The sequence below is a fragment of the Blastomyces dermatitidis genome (assembly GCF_000003525.1).
Source record: "Blastomyces dermatitidis ER-3 genomic scaffold supercont1.8, whole genome shotgun sequence".
Taxonomy (NCBI): domain Eukaryota; kingdom Fungi; phylum Ascomycota; class Eurotiomycetes; order Onygenales; family Ajellomycetaceae; genus Blastomyces; species Blastomyces dermatitidis.
The window spans coordinates 3,374,993-3,388,671 of record NW_025544781.1 but is presented as its reverse complement, the minus strand read 5'-3'; the positions used below and the strand labels follow the sequence as shown (position 1 = coordinate 3,388,671).

The following is a 13,679-nucleotide window of genomic DNA, read 5'->3' as shown; positions in this document are numbered from 1 at the left end:
TATTTCTCTTCTATAATTTATTAATAAATTTCAAAAATAGTCAGATTGAAAGATTGCAGACTGTTTTATTCTTTATCAATTCAATGATTATAAGATATAATATAAGAAGCTTATAATCTTCAGTGTCAGTTCTCTACAGAGATCTGAATTTTCTTTCATCTTCTATACTGAGTTACACAGCTGTCTTATCAGCATTATTTTCAAGCTTCAGAGAATTTTAACTCTCTGCAGCCAGCTTCTTCTACAGTGATGACAGAGATTCTTTTGTAGAATTCTTCTTCATATTAATAATATTATAATTAAGCTGTTTAGACAGTGTATCAGTGAGATTAAGTTAATCTGAATAGTATCAGATATAGAAATTATACTCTGAAAGTAGCTTCACTTATCTGACTTGACATTCTGACAAGCTCTTTGTTGTTAAGAAGTAACACAGATTTATATAATCAGTAAGAACTTATACTGAGTACTTACTACTCTGAAGATAATATCATCAGATCTTAAAGAATTTGATAATTACTAACATCTCTTGATCATGAGTATTATATCTTCTCTGTGTGAGTGATAACTTCTTGAAGAAGAAGATCACTGATCTTCATTTATAATATCTTATAGACTCTGTGAAAAAGTCTTCTCTTACAGATATTTCATTGTCTGTATTCTCAGAGATAATTATTCTCTGATTCTTTCAGTATTGAAAGGTCTTCAGTGTCAACTGTGAAAAGATTTCATAGATCTTATTCTCAGATATATCAGTCTCACATTAACTGAGTAAATTAAGATTAAAGTGATTCAGTATTATAATATCTATAAAAGCTTATTTTAATTCTGCAAATACCTGTACAGTGTCTTAAGTGAGAGTAAATAATCTCATTTTTCTGTCTTTCATACTTTTCTTTAACTGATCTGTAAGAGAGACAGTAATTTATAAATATGTATAGATGAATTATCTGTAGAAATTCACAAATTCTAGAAACATCTGCATCTCACAGTATGTCTATGACACTGGCCAGTTCTTAATGATGAAGACTCAGCTTCTATTCATTGAAATGTCATTTATCTTAATATTATAATCTAAGAAATCAATCTTCTGTATATAGAATGAGCATTTTTCAGTGTTTGTATAGAGTTAATACTGTCTCAAGTGACTCAATACTTCTTGAACATGAATATCATATTCTTTCTCTGTTTTTGAGATGATTAGAATGTTATCTAAGTATACTATATAGAAGATGTTAACAAGACTCTGCAGTGTCTCATTTATATAGATCTGAAAGATGACTGAAGCATTACAAAGATCAAAAGATAAAACAAGATATTTAAAATTACTGTACTTGATATAAAAAGCTATTTTTTAAATATTATCTTTGTTCACTCTGATTCTATGATAGATATTCTGTATATTAATCTTTGAAAATATCTTTACTTCAGATAATTAATCAATTATCTTGTTAATTAATGATAATGAATAGTGATTCTTAACTGTTATCTTATTAAGATCTCTATAGTCTATACATAGATATAGTCGACTTTTCTTCTTGAGTATAAAGAGTATAAACATCTCTACTGAACTCTTTGATAAGTGTATTCAGTTCTTCAATTATGCTTTCTCAAGATATTTGCACAGAATATTCAATTTCTTTATAGACAAGTTATAAAGAGATCTGTATAATACTGTTACACTGTCTTTAAGATAAATCTTATATTATATCTTGATATCAGAAAACTTCACTACTTTTCTTTCTGAAAAGATATTCTTATAATCTGTAAAGAGATATTATATACATTCATCTTTAATAATGAATACTGCTGCTAATTTTACAGTGAGAATGATAACTTCTTCATCTATTTTCAAGTCTCAATCATCTGCTATACAGTATATTGACTCTATCTTTTTCTCAAGATTCTTCTGATGAAACTCTTCAGATTTCTCTATTACTGTCTCTTTATTAATGAGATAATACTGTTATATCTGACTGACTCAGTCAATGAGAGAATTATTTTCTCTTAATTATAAAAGATCTAGAATAATGTTCTCATCTATAATATTGATAATATGAAGAAGCAGACTGCTCTTCTTAAAGATTTCTTCCAAGTCTATGATTACATACTTTACTTAAATTATGTTAAAACAGTGATATTTTATTTTATTAATAAATTTTATATAATCTGACAGATCTATCTTCTTTTAACTCTTTATTAAAGAAAAGAAATAGAATATGAAGTTAGTATTCATCTCAGAGTTGAGTAGATATCTCACTCATATCTTCTTATTCAGAGTATTTATTATAATTATAATATAAACTCAGAGATATAAGAATTATCAATTCTTTATTTCTTTCTCTTCTTTATCTTTTATAGATACATTTATCAGAAGAGAAGTTAATTTTGAGAAGATATCTTCTCAGTTTCTTCTCTTCTTCAGCTTCTTATAATCACTGATATAGTGATTATCAGCTCTGCAGTTAAAATAGAGATCTTTATTAAATCTTTTTTAATATTTCTTTATAGTGAGTGAAGAATCAGAATACTTAAAATTCTTCTTTACTTTCTCTACACTAAAGTTATCACAGCACTGTTTAGATTCTGTTATTAATTACTTAGATAGAGTCTTATTAATCTTTTTCTCTGTAAGAGGCCTACGCCGAATAGATCGGTATTATATTGATAGGTCTTATTTAACAAAGATAAAAATGTTAAAGAAGAAAAGAAAGAGAAAGTGCGAGAATCAGTGATTGAGATGAATATTTATATGTGTATGTGATGATGTATGTGATGAAGCTTCAGAGTGAAAGAATATACACATGTTCATAGCAGCTGAGAATCAGTGATCAGAAATGACTGAAAATTGAAGTGTATATTACACGCGTTTATAGCAGCTGAGAATCAGTGATCAGAAATGAAAGAATCTATAAAGTGTAATAAAATAGTCTATATAATTGATCAGATGCAGCCTGGCATATTAGTCTCTCTCTTTCAAAAGCAGTTCTCATTGTTCAAGAACTGCTGTTTCAGATAACACAGAACTCAGAGTTCAGGTCAGTTGATTATAGTCAACTCATTTCACCAGATATTACTGATCACAGTCATGAAATCTCTCATTGAGAATATTCTCAATCTTTCACTCAAGCTTATTATCTTCTTCTATAATGTCTGATGTAGACTGACCGTGTGACCGTGTCTGGGACCAGGACCAGAATTTTTGATAGTCTCATTGTCAATTCGACAGATTCCATTACATGGTTCTAACATTAGATAGTAGTCCCATACTGTCTCAGTGAGACTTACTGTCTACTCTTGTCACATTTTTCAAATGAGACCATGATTTTCACTTCTCAATTTAAATTATTTTTATTGCTTTAAATGACTTTAAATCTCATTTGAGCATTACCAAAAAGCGTGACTTTTTAAAAAATTAAAAATAGTCTAAAAAAAACCTTAAAATGTCTAAAAATAGTAACTTTATGCCAAGAATGGGACTAAATGGGACCAAATGAGACCACTTTCTCATTTTTTTCAAGTCATGGTTTCATTTTGAGATCTGATATATAGTCACTTTGCATGTTTATTTAATGATTAGTCCCAGCGGGATTCACGTCAAGAAATGTATGGGACCAGACCAAATGGGACCAAACATGAAATTCATGGTCCCGGCGGCCAGTCTAGTCTGATGACTGTCAGTCAGAAGTCAGCTGAGAAGAGAATAAATCAGTGACAGTGCAGCAGAGCAAGCTTGTAGAAAATATATTATGAATCTCTGATAAGGTGTTAAGATAGTAGTTATGACTATCTAGAACTTCTATCACTTTATATCTGATATGATGATAATCTAGCATATGTGATGAACATGTGATTCATATATTCTTAAGATTCAATCATATCAGGTCTTCTATCTTATATTGTTCAGTGAGATCTTGATAAACATTGATTTAATTCTCTTAATCTTGTTTTACAGTTGTAATGAAGATCTCTGCTCAATCACAGATATCTCAGAGCTTTGTTACTATATTATCAGTGATCCGAATTGAACTGTGAAAGGGTAGTGTGAACTGTGTGATCTCTAGAAAATTCAATACTTTCATATGATAATTATATATAAGAAAGAACACACTTACATCTGTTGAAATAACATCTTATTCATTGATAGCAATCTCTATATATAGAAGCAGGTTATATCAATCATCTTATGAATAATTACAGAACTTGTAAAGATAATTCTTTACAGTCTGAATTATCTATTCTGATGTATCATCTGTCTTGAGATGATAGACAGTTGACAGACAGTGTGTAATTTTGAGAACTTGACAGATTCTTGTTCAGAGAGTATTCATGAATTAACAGCTCTGATCTGATACTATTGATCACAGCAACTCATGTAACTGATAGAATGAACTCTGTAAGAAGGCTTCAGTAACTTGTTCAGTGTTCATCTTATCACAAGATTTCAATATTACACTCTTACTTAGTTAGTCAATGATAATCAGAATGTTTCTACAACTCTTGCTCTTAGATAGATTAACAGTGAAGTCAATTGCTACATCTTATCAGATTCTATCAGAGACATTGAGTGATTTCAGTAGATCTTTTCTACAGTTCTTTCATGAGATAACAGAAGAATAGTAATTCCAGTTTCAGACAAAGTATCTAATACTGTTTAATATCTCAGACTAGTAGAATTCTCAGAAGATCATTCTATACAGTTGTTCACAGCTCAGATAACTGGTTATATATGAATCATACATCTCTTATATTATTCAAGTGTGTAAGAGTTTGAAGTAAGAGACTGAGTGTTGTTTACAGAATTGTAGAGTGTTATTATCATTAATTGAATATTCTGAGATATCAGTTCTTGTATGTAGTTCTGAGAGAAATCAGAGTACTTCTTGATATACTGCTTCAGTGAGAGTCTGAAGAAGTTCATCAGGCTGAGCTGCTGTATATCACAGTTCATTCAGTGTAGAGAAAGTGAAGATATCAATATCAGTTTAAATTGAAGAAGCATGTATAGTGCTGTGAGCTGTTTCATCTTGATCAACTAGTATCTTCAGATTCAAGAGCCAGTGCTCTCAGTTCATTCAGTGAGTATCTGTTATATTGAATAGTATATCTTACTCTCATCATAAGAGAGTATCTGTCATCAAGTTCTGCCCGTCAGAATGATAGTGTATTATAAAATGAAAGTGACTTAGAAACTCAGATCATTACATCTAGTATTTGATAACTTTACAGATAGTTGTAAAGTATTTGAGATTCTTATGATCTATGATTATCTCAATTTCAGAGACACTTCAGAGTTCAGAGTCTCATTCTTCTAAACAGTGTATAATCATGAGAAGTTCCTTGTCATAGATCTCATAATTGCATTCAGTGAGACTCAGTTTCTTAGACATGAAGATATTTAATTGTAGAACATCTTTATCATTATATTACAGTATTACTTCTTCTGTCACATAGTCAGAGAAATTAATCTCAACAACTGTCTCACAATCAGAATTGAATATTATCTGTAGAGAGATATTAATGAATATCTTCTTTATCTATATAAATGCAGCTTCAGTGTCTGCTGATTATTGAAATACTGAGTCTTTCTTAGTAAGATCTGTAAGTGATCTCATAATATCTGAGAAGTTTTATATAAATTGCTGATAGAACTTAGCAAATCTGATAAAGCTTTGTATATCTTTCACAGTATCCAGAGCTTCTCATTTAAGAATAATGAAGACTTTCTCAGAATTCATTTGAATTCTCTTATCAGCTTCTATAATAAAACTCAGATACTTGATACTCTTGACTTTAAAATCACATTTATCAATATCTATCAGTAGTTCTGCTTCTTGTAGCTGTTGTAATATCTTTCACACATATTGTTAATATTCTTTTCTGAATTCATCAGTGAATGTGAGAATGTTATCAAGATATACAGATACGAATTTATCAAGAAAATCTCAGAGTACTCAGTTAATATACTTCTGAAATGTACTGAGAGCATTAATCAGTTCAAAGAATGTGACTGCTCATTCAAAGAGACTATGTTATGTTCAGAATGCTGTAAGTCACTTATCTTCTTCAGTGATGTGAATTTTATAAAATGTGATGATGATATCTAACTTTGTAAATTATTAAGCTTGTTCAATGTGAGCTAGAGTTTTATTGATAAGAGATAAAGAATAACAGTTCTTCTTCATTAATCTATTCAATTCTTGATAATTCATGCAGAATCAGAGTTCTTCACCTGGTTTCTTTGCAAAGAGAATAGAGGCTGCAGTGAAAGAGTTGTTAATATATATAAATTCTTTATTCAACAGATCATTGAGTGTCTTTTGAAGAAGAAGAAGAAGTTCATCTCAGAACATGTTATAAAGAGAGTCTTATAATAATTCAGAGTTCTTATCATTCTTCTTTTTCAACTTAATACTGTGATTCACTTCTGAACATTGTAAGAGAGGTAGATTTGTAGCATTATTATCTTATCAGAAGATATCTAGATATTCATGATATTATTAAGAGAGTTTTGTATGAGAATCTGTTATTATAATGTGACATAACTTTTCTAGAGTCTTTTTAATATCAGTCAGACTGATGAAATAGATTGATACATGATTCTGCTATCAGTGATTCTTTCAGTAACTTCTTTTTCTGAGTATTTTGTAGATAGTGACAGAGATCTGTGTTAGATTCATAGTCTTATGAGTATCATTCTCATGAATTCTATCTTTGTTAGAGAATATTAAACTTCTGTTTCAAGTGTTTAATAAGATGTCATATTCAGATAGTCAGACAAGTTCTAATATAAGATTATAATTAAGATTATCAACTTCATATATGTAGATGTCTTTATACTGATATTCTCTGACATCTATGTTTAGTTTCACTATGTAACAGGTGCAAACATCTTTTAAATCATTGAATTCTGCAAAGAGTCAAGATTTTCATAAGAGAATATGCTGAAGATTATAATGTCTCATAACTGAAGATTTAATCATTGCATAGTGACATAGATCACTGTCTATCATGACTTTCATATTATACATGTTATCAATCACAGTAGATACAAGAATTACATTCATTATTATCTTCTCTTTAAATTATTATCATCTGACCTCTTCAAGCTTCTGTTTGCAAATTTGAACAGAAGCTAATCTTTTCTCTGTTTCACTGAGACATTCTCATAGTTATCTTCTGAATCTTCCTCTAATGTAATATGATTGATGTGAACAGACACTGATTCATTCTTTGAATGAGAAGACACTGATCTTTCTCTTGAGTATGAAGATATATAGATTGATCAGCAGTTGAAAGTAATGTATTCTGATCAGTTACAGTTGATATATACTTCATATTAGTATTGATTAGTGACTTCTTTGAGAGTGATCTCAGAGACTCAGAAACCTGTTTAAACAGTGAACACTCTTGCTTATGTATAGACATTTAAATCTATTCAGTTCATGACCTCTGTATCATTGTTCTTCAGTACAGGTGTATAAGTGACTGAGATGTAATATCTTCTGCCACTATTCTGTATACTCTTAAGCTTGATAAGATGATCATTCAATGTCTGAAGCTATGTGCAGAAGTCTTCATAAATCTGGTCTTTGTCTATACTTATAAGAGTCTATAAGAGTTTAAAAGTCAATATCTTCTTGAGCATGCTAATCTTTATTCAATTCTTTCAAGATTGATTATCTGCTTCTAGAATCTTGATGTTGAAATCAGAGATAAATGCTATAAGAGAAGTATTTCTCTGTCAGATGCTCTGTAATTAATCTAATACTTTCTGTTACATGACAGTGTCTCAGAACACAATATCAAGATGTTTTATAATATTATCAGATATTCACCACACTGATTCACATGTTTTCATTCATCAATGAAACTTCTGTTTCACACAATTCTTCAATTGTTCATTGATATATCAATCTTGATTGATTAATGAACTGATGAAATCTTCATCTACACTCAGTTTCACAAGGATTTTCATTCTTCATGATGAGTAGAGAGTGAGATTGAAAGTATTGAAATATATAGAAGTATCTAAGTATTCTTTCAGCACTTTTGTATTTAATTCTGTAGATGTTGAAATTGTGTAGATTAATTGTTGAATCTCTTCATATTAAAGTTATTAAGTTGTATGCATGTCTGCTATCTGTTGCTGTTATAATTTCAATATTATTTAAAGTCACTGTGATATTATCTCTATACTCACACTCATGAGTTTCGTATTATCATTAGACTTAGTGATGTTGATTATTAGATGTGTAATTGTATTCTCATATATCTGAGTGTCAGAACTCTCAGATCTTTGACTGATATTCTCTTATAAGATCTTACTCTCTTTATAAGATCTTGTTACAGAGTCAGAGTGACTGATGAGCAAGCTTCTATCTAAAGACTCAGTGTTCACTTAACTGTTTAACTATTTCTCTATTTCTTACATGTTGTTACACATTCAGATATCTCTCAATGAATAATTGTTTCTAATGAGAAGATAATGTGTGAATAATTGTTTTCTAATAAGAAGACAATTAACATTTTTATAGTGTAAGAGATCTACACTGAATAGATCAGTATTATATTAATAGATCTTATTCAACAAAGATAAAAATGTTAAAGAAGAAAAGAAAGAGAAAGTATGAGAATCAGCAATTGAGATGAATATTTATACATATATGTGATAATGTATGCAGTGAAGCTTCAGAGCGGAAGAATATACATGTGTTCATAGCAGCTGAGAATTAGCAATCAGAAATGACTGAGAATAAGAGTGTATATTATACATGTTCATAGCAGCTGAGAATCAGTGATTGAAAATGAAAGCATCTATGAAATGTAATGAAATAGTCTATATAATTGATCAGACGCAGCCCGTCACATTCTCAAAGAATTAATTATTCAAATAGATCTGAGAAGTCAGATTGATAAGCTTAGTACAATTAATTAATAAACTCTGATATTATAATATTATTATCTGTATCTTATAAGTCAGCTTTATAAGATAAAGCTGTGTTTTTAATTAATTTAAATTATCAGCTAATTTCTTTCAATATTCTTTAAATCTTATATTAAAATTAAAAGAATTCTTATTATCTTATTAATATAATGAGTTGAACTACTATACTGCTGTAAAGCTATAGTTATAATAATCTTTAATTTAATTCAGTAAAAAGTTCTTGAATTCTTCTTAAGTTATTATAGTATTAATATGCTCAAGCTCTCTCTTCTTAATAATTCAAGTAGTCACAGAGATATTTTTAAGAAGATTGACAGTGTATATTACTTATATCTTATAAGTATTATACTGGCTCAGATTAAGATGAAATTTTTATTTAAGAGTATAGATAAAGCTGTGAAATTTAGATACTATATTTTTCTTATATTTAAAAGAATCTCTGATCTTAATCTCTCTATCCCTATAATAGATATAGATATGTAGAGGCTGCAGCAATAGTAGAACAGTTGAAAAACTTATATTAAAATATATAGTAAGTTCAGAAATCTCAGATTTCTGCTAAGATAGAGATGTATATACTCTAGAAAATAATATGAAGTTTTCTTCAAAGAGTGAGATTGAGTTAGTTTTAGTATAGATATATAAGATTATATCAGTCTATTAAAGCTTAACTGATTCAAACTTATAATCAGATTAAGTGATTCAAATTGTAATATAATAGAACTAAAGTGATGACTAGTTAATAGTATTATATAAAGATAGTTATTTAAGAAGCTGTATAAATAAGCTTGACTATCTTACTTAAATAATGAGCTTATAGACTACAGAGTTATTATAAGAATATCATAGATATAATACTTAGTATATTAAGAAGATTATATAAGAAATGTAATAACTCTTATATATATTTCAGTAGAAGAAAAATGAATTACTGACTTCTTTGATAAAGAGTTAGTATCTAGCTATTCTATATAGATAATGAGTGAATACTCTTCTCTTATTTTATAAGTATAAATAGCTAAAGCAATATCTCAGTAGTGTCTTACTATCAAGAAAGAGTAATCTGCTGATCTTATATAGAAGCAGAGTTCTTATATTTATTAATCAGATCTTTCTATGATATATCTGAATAATATCATAGAGTGATTGAAAACCAGTTCAGACAGAATGAAATCATTCACATGAAAGTGATGAGCTGTGTGAAACTGCAGCAGGGCCTTGGCGCGGCCGGAAGTGTGACAATACTTTAGATATTTACAGATTTCTTCTTCTATATATTAATATATAATTCTTTATTAAGTCAGACATTTCACCTGATCTCAGATTTATTATAAGTTTAATTAATTAATAAATTATCTAGACATGCTTATAGTGATGTATGAAGATATTAATTTAGCACATTATTACAGTTATTTATTAGCTTGTGAAAGAGCTTTATAACCTCTTGAAGAATAATGTTATTGTGTTATATATGTGTAATCTATCTACGCGAGTTATACTAAAATGAATAGGTTGAGGTGGCACGTAATTAGAGTAGATGTAGTAATCATCAACACTTAGCAAGGTCAACTTTTCTGTAGAATAGTTGAAGATTGTGTATTGATAGATCTATCTACAAGAACATAATATAGTGATGAGTCACATGATCTAATGAGATTGCTAACTGTAACAGCTGTAAGAGTCAACACTCTCTCTTGAGATAACAAGAATCACATACAAAAACACTCAAATCACCAAGATAGTCTGTCAAAATTAAATACAAATGTAAAATTAAACTTTCTCAACTTTTATATCTGTAAGACCTAGTAAAATCATGAAGTATGCAAATATCACAGTGTTTAGAGATTTAGTGAGTTCATTCATCATCATCTAAGTGATGAGAATATATTCTAAATCAATGATTCTCTGATTCAACTGTCAACATGAAAAATAAAAATGTGTGTCAATGTGTTTGCTTCAGACTGTAATAACTGTCATCTTTGTGAGATCTATAATACTCTTATTATTGATGAGAATCTGTATTGAAGATGTAGTGATGAAGTCAAGCTCAATTATGAGGTTTCAGATTCATGTTATCTCATAGACTGTCTCACTAAGAGCCATATATTTAATCTCATTGAAACTTAGAGATACACAAGATTGCTTCACTGAATGCCATGAAATTGAGTCATATGTGAGCTTGAAAATGTAGCTGAATGTTGATTTCCTATCACCATTTAAGGGGCCGGCCCAATCAGAATCCGAGTAGCCAAAGAGTAGGTAGGAATTGTCGGGGAAATCAGGGATAACAGAGGGATTGATAGGAATGAAAGGAATGAAAGAAACAGAAGAAACAGACCTCTCATACAGGCTGCATCTGTAGAAAATGCCCAGATCCATGATCTCTTTCTAATAATATATAACATGTAATAGAGCCTTTCAACATTGAGATAATGAATCAATGTTATATTGAGTGAGTAGCAAGACAGCATAAGTGATATCAGAATGTGTTTTAACTGCAAGATATTACAAGCAACTCACATTATGTTAATATCATTAAATTATGAAATCAGCCTCTTTCTCAGATATAGAGAAATCATCAATACAGAATCCATTCTTCATCAGTGTTCTGATAACAGCTGTATCATCAAGATAGAAATCTTTAATAAGATATTTAATATATTGATGATATGTTAAATCAATTCTCTTATCTGAATAATTAATCTTCATACTCAAATACTTGATTGACTGATATAGATTCTTGACTTTCAATTTCTCACTGAGCATACTCACTAGTTAATTAACATTCTCAGAAGCTTTGAATATGATATTGAGATTATCAATGTAGATTGTCATATAGAGATAATGTCTGAATGTATGATATCAGAGTGCTGAATCATAGACACTGACTATAAATTCAAGATCACTTAACAGAGCTGTTAAGTAATCATATCAGATCTTCACTGCAGGGTTCAGACTGTATAGACTACTCTCAATCATGCAGACAAGTGTTTTCAGCGAATCTGTCTCAAATTCAGTAAATTATCTCATATAGACCTTCTTAGTGAGACACTTATGAAGATATATCATCACTATATTCACTTGACAGAGTGTTCAACTGTGAAGTCTGCTATTATAAAAAGAATATGATTGACAGTATTAGTGATAACAGAAGTGTAGATCTCTTCTCTAGAATTCTTCTTAAGTCAGTTACTATAAATCACTTAATGTGATTTTCTAAGAATATTATCAGGATCAGCATTCAGGTCCACAGGCCTATCTTTCTCAAGAAACACTCAATGACTCAGAGTAATCAGTTCACTTCTCAGAACATCAGATCTAGAGATCAAACTTCATGTATTATGTTTCTTCAGGTCAGTAATCTTGCATTGTATGAACTTCTTTCAATAATCTTCTATTCTCTCTGGCCATGATGTGGTGTCCTTTTAGGACTTCGGGAGGTTACCTGTAATGAGGCTCAGAGTATATGTAGCCAGCGATTTCGCAGGCCGCAATCATGTGGAATTCGGATCATCAATATCAGAAGCATCTTCATCATCAATCAGATGAATATCAGGTTCCGGTTCCGGTTCGCTGACATTATTAATGAGTGTCACAGATGTGACAACTGGTTCAATAATATGATTAATAAGTTTCACAGATGTAATGATCAGTTTTTCAGTGATTGAAAATCTCACATCACTACTGACAATAATCTTATCAGATTCAGAATGTCATAGATGATATATCAATGTGTCACTGAATTCAATGATATGATAGAAATTAGCATGTGAAGAGAGCTTATCCGCCGGCCTCTGAGATTCATGCAAGTGAATAAAAACCTCTGCACTTAATCAGTGAAAATGCCTCACATTCAGTGAGATATTTATAAGTGTACATTAAGAAATCTTATATGAACTTGAAATCACAGAAGTCTCTGCAGTAGAGGATCAAAATTTTGAGTTGTAAAGAACTGTAGATGTGAGAGTATTATTGATTATTATAATCACTGTCTCTAGAACATCTGCTCAGAACTTCTTAGAGAGATTATCTTTTAAAAGAGCAGCTCTAACCTGTCTTATAATAGTGTAGATTTCACATTCAGAAATGCCATTCTGATGTGATGAATGTGATACTGTTAATTCTCATTTAATATCATATAAATTCATAACTGTGTGCATATGTATGAATTGAAAAACATCATCAATATCAGTCTGTAGAAAAGCAGGAACTGTATATCTGAGATTATTCATGAATCTGAGTCATAACTTAAAGTATTGAACAGTCTCATTCTTGAACTTTAAAAAATATACTTCATGATAGTGAGTTATATCACAGATAATAAGCATTCAGTATCTGATTCTCTGATGAGACTCTAAGAGATGATCAGATGTGGTTCGGAAGAATGTACGACCGTCGGATAATAACGCGGCCGCTTCCGAACTACTAGCGTACGCGTATGAGTGTAAAGGGGGGGCCATAGCGGCCACTAATTAAATTAGTGTATGATATTACAATATATAAGAAGCCGGTGTATGCCTGTAATCGTATACTGGCTTAAGCAACCTTTGAATCACATCTGATAGCATGTCTAAAAACTGGTGAGAAGTGCAGGCTTCTTCAGAACATGATAATTTCATCTACAAAGTAATTCATAGTTATCATGTCAGTGTGGTTCTAGAATGTCTCAAAAGATAGCATATAAAGAGTGATAAGTGGAAGAGCATTCAATTGATACTGCTTTGCTTATTGA

The 13,679-nt window shown here is 30.0% G+C and overlaps 1 protein-coding gene across 1 annotated transcript; it reads right to left on the bottom strand.

The window, feature by feature from the left end:
- Positions 1–12,441: 12,441 nt before the first annotated feature.
- BDCG_17545 (uncharacterized protein) lies at positions 12,442–12,628 on the bottom strand (the record flags this gene model as incomplete). The annotated part of the gene is made up of 1 exon (XM_045426654.1): positions 12,442–12,628. A coding segment is annotated over one exon (187 nt), but the record flags the coding sequence as incomplete, so codon positions are not given.
- Positions 12,629–13,679: the final 1,051 nt, after the last annotated feature.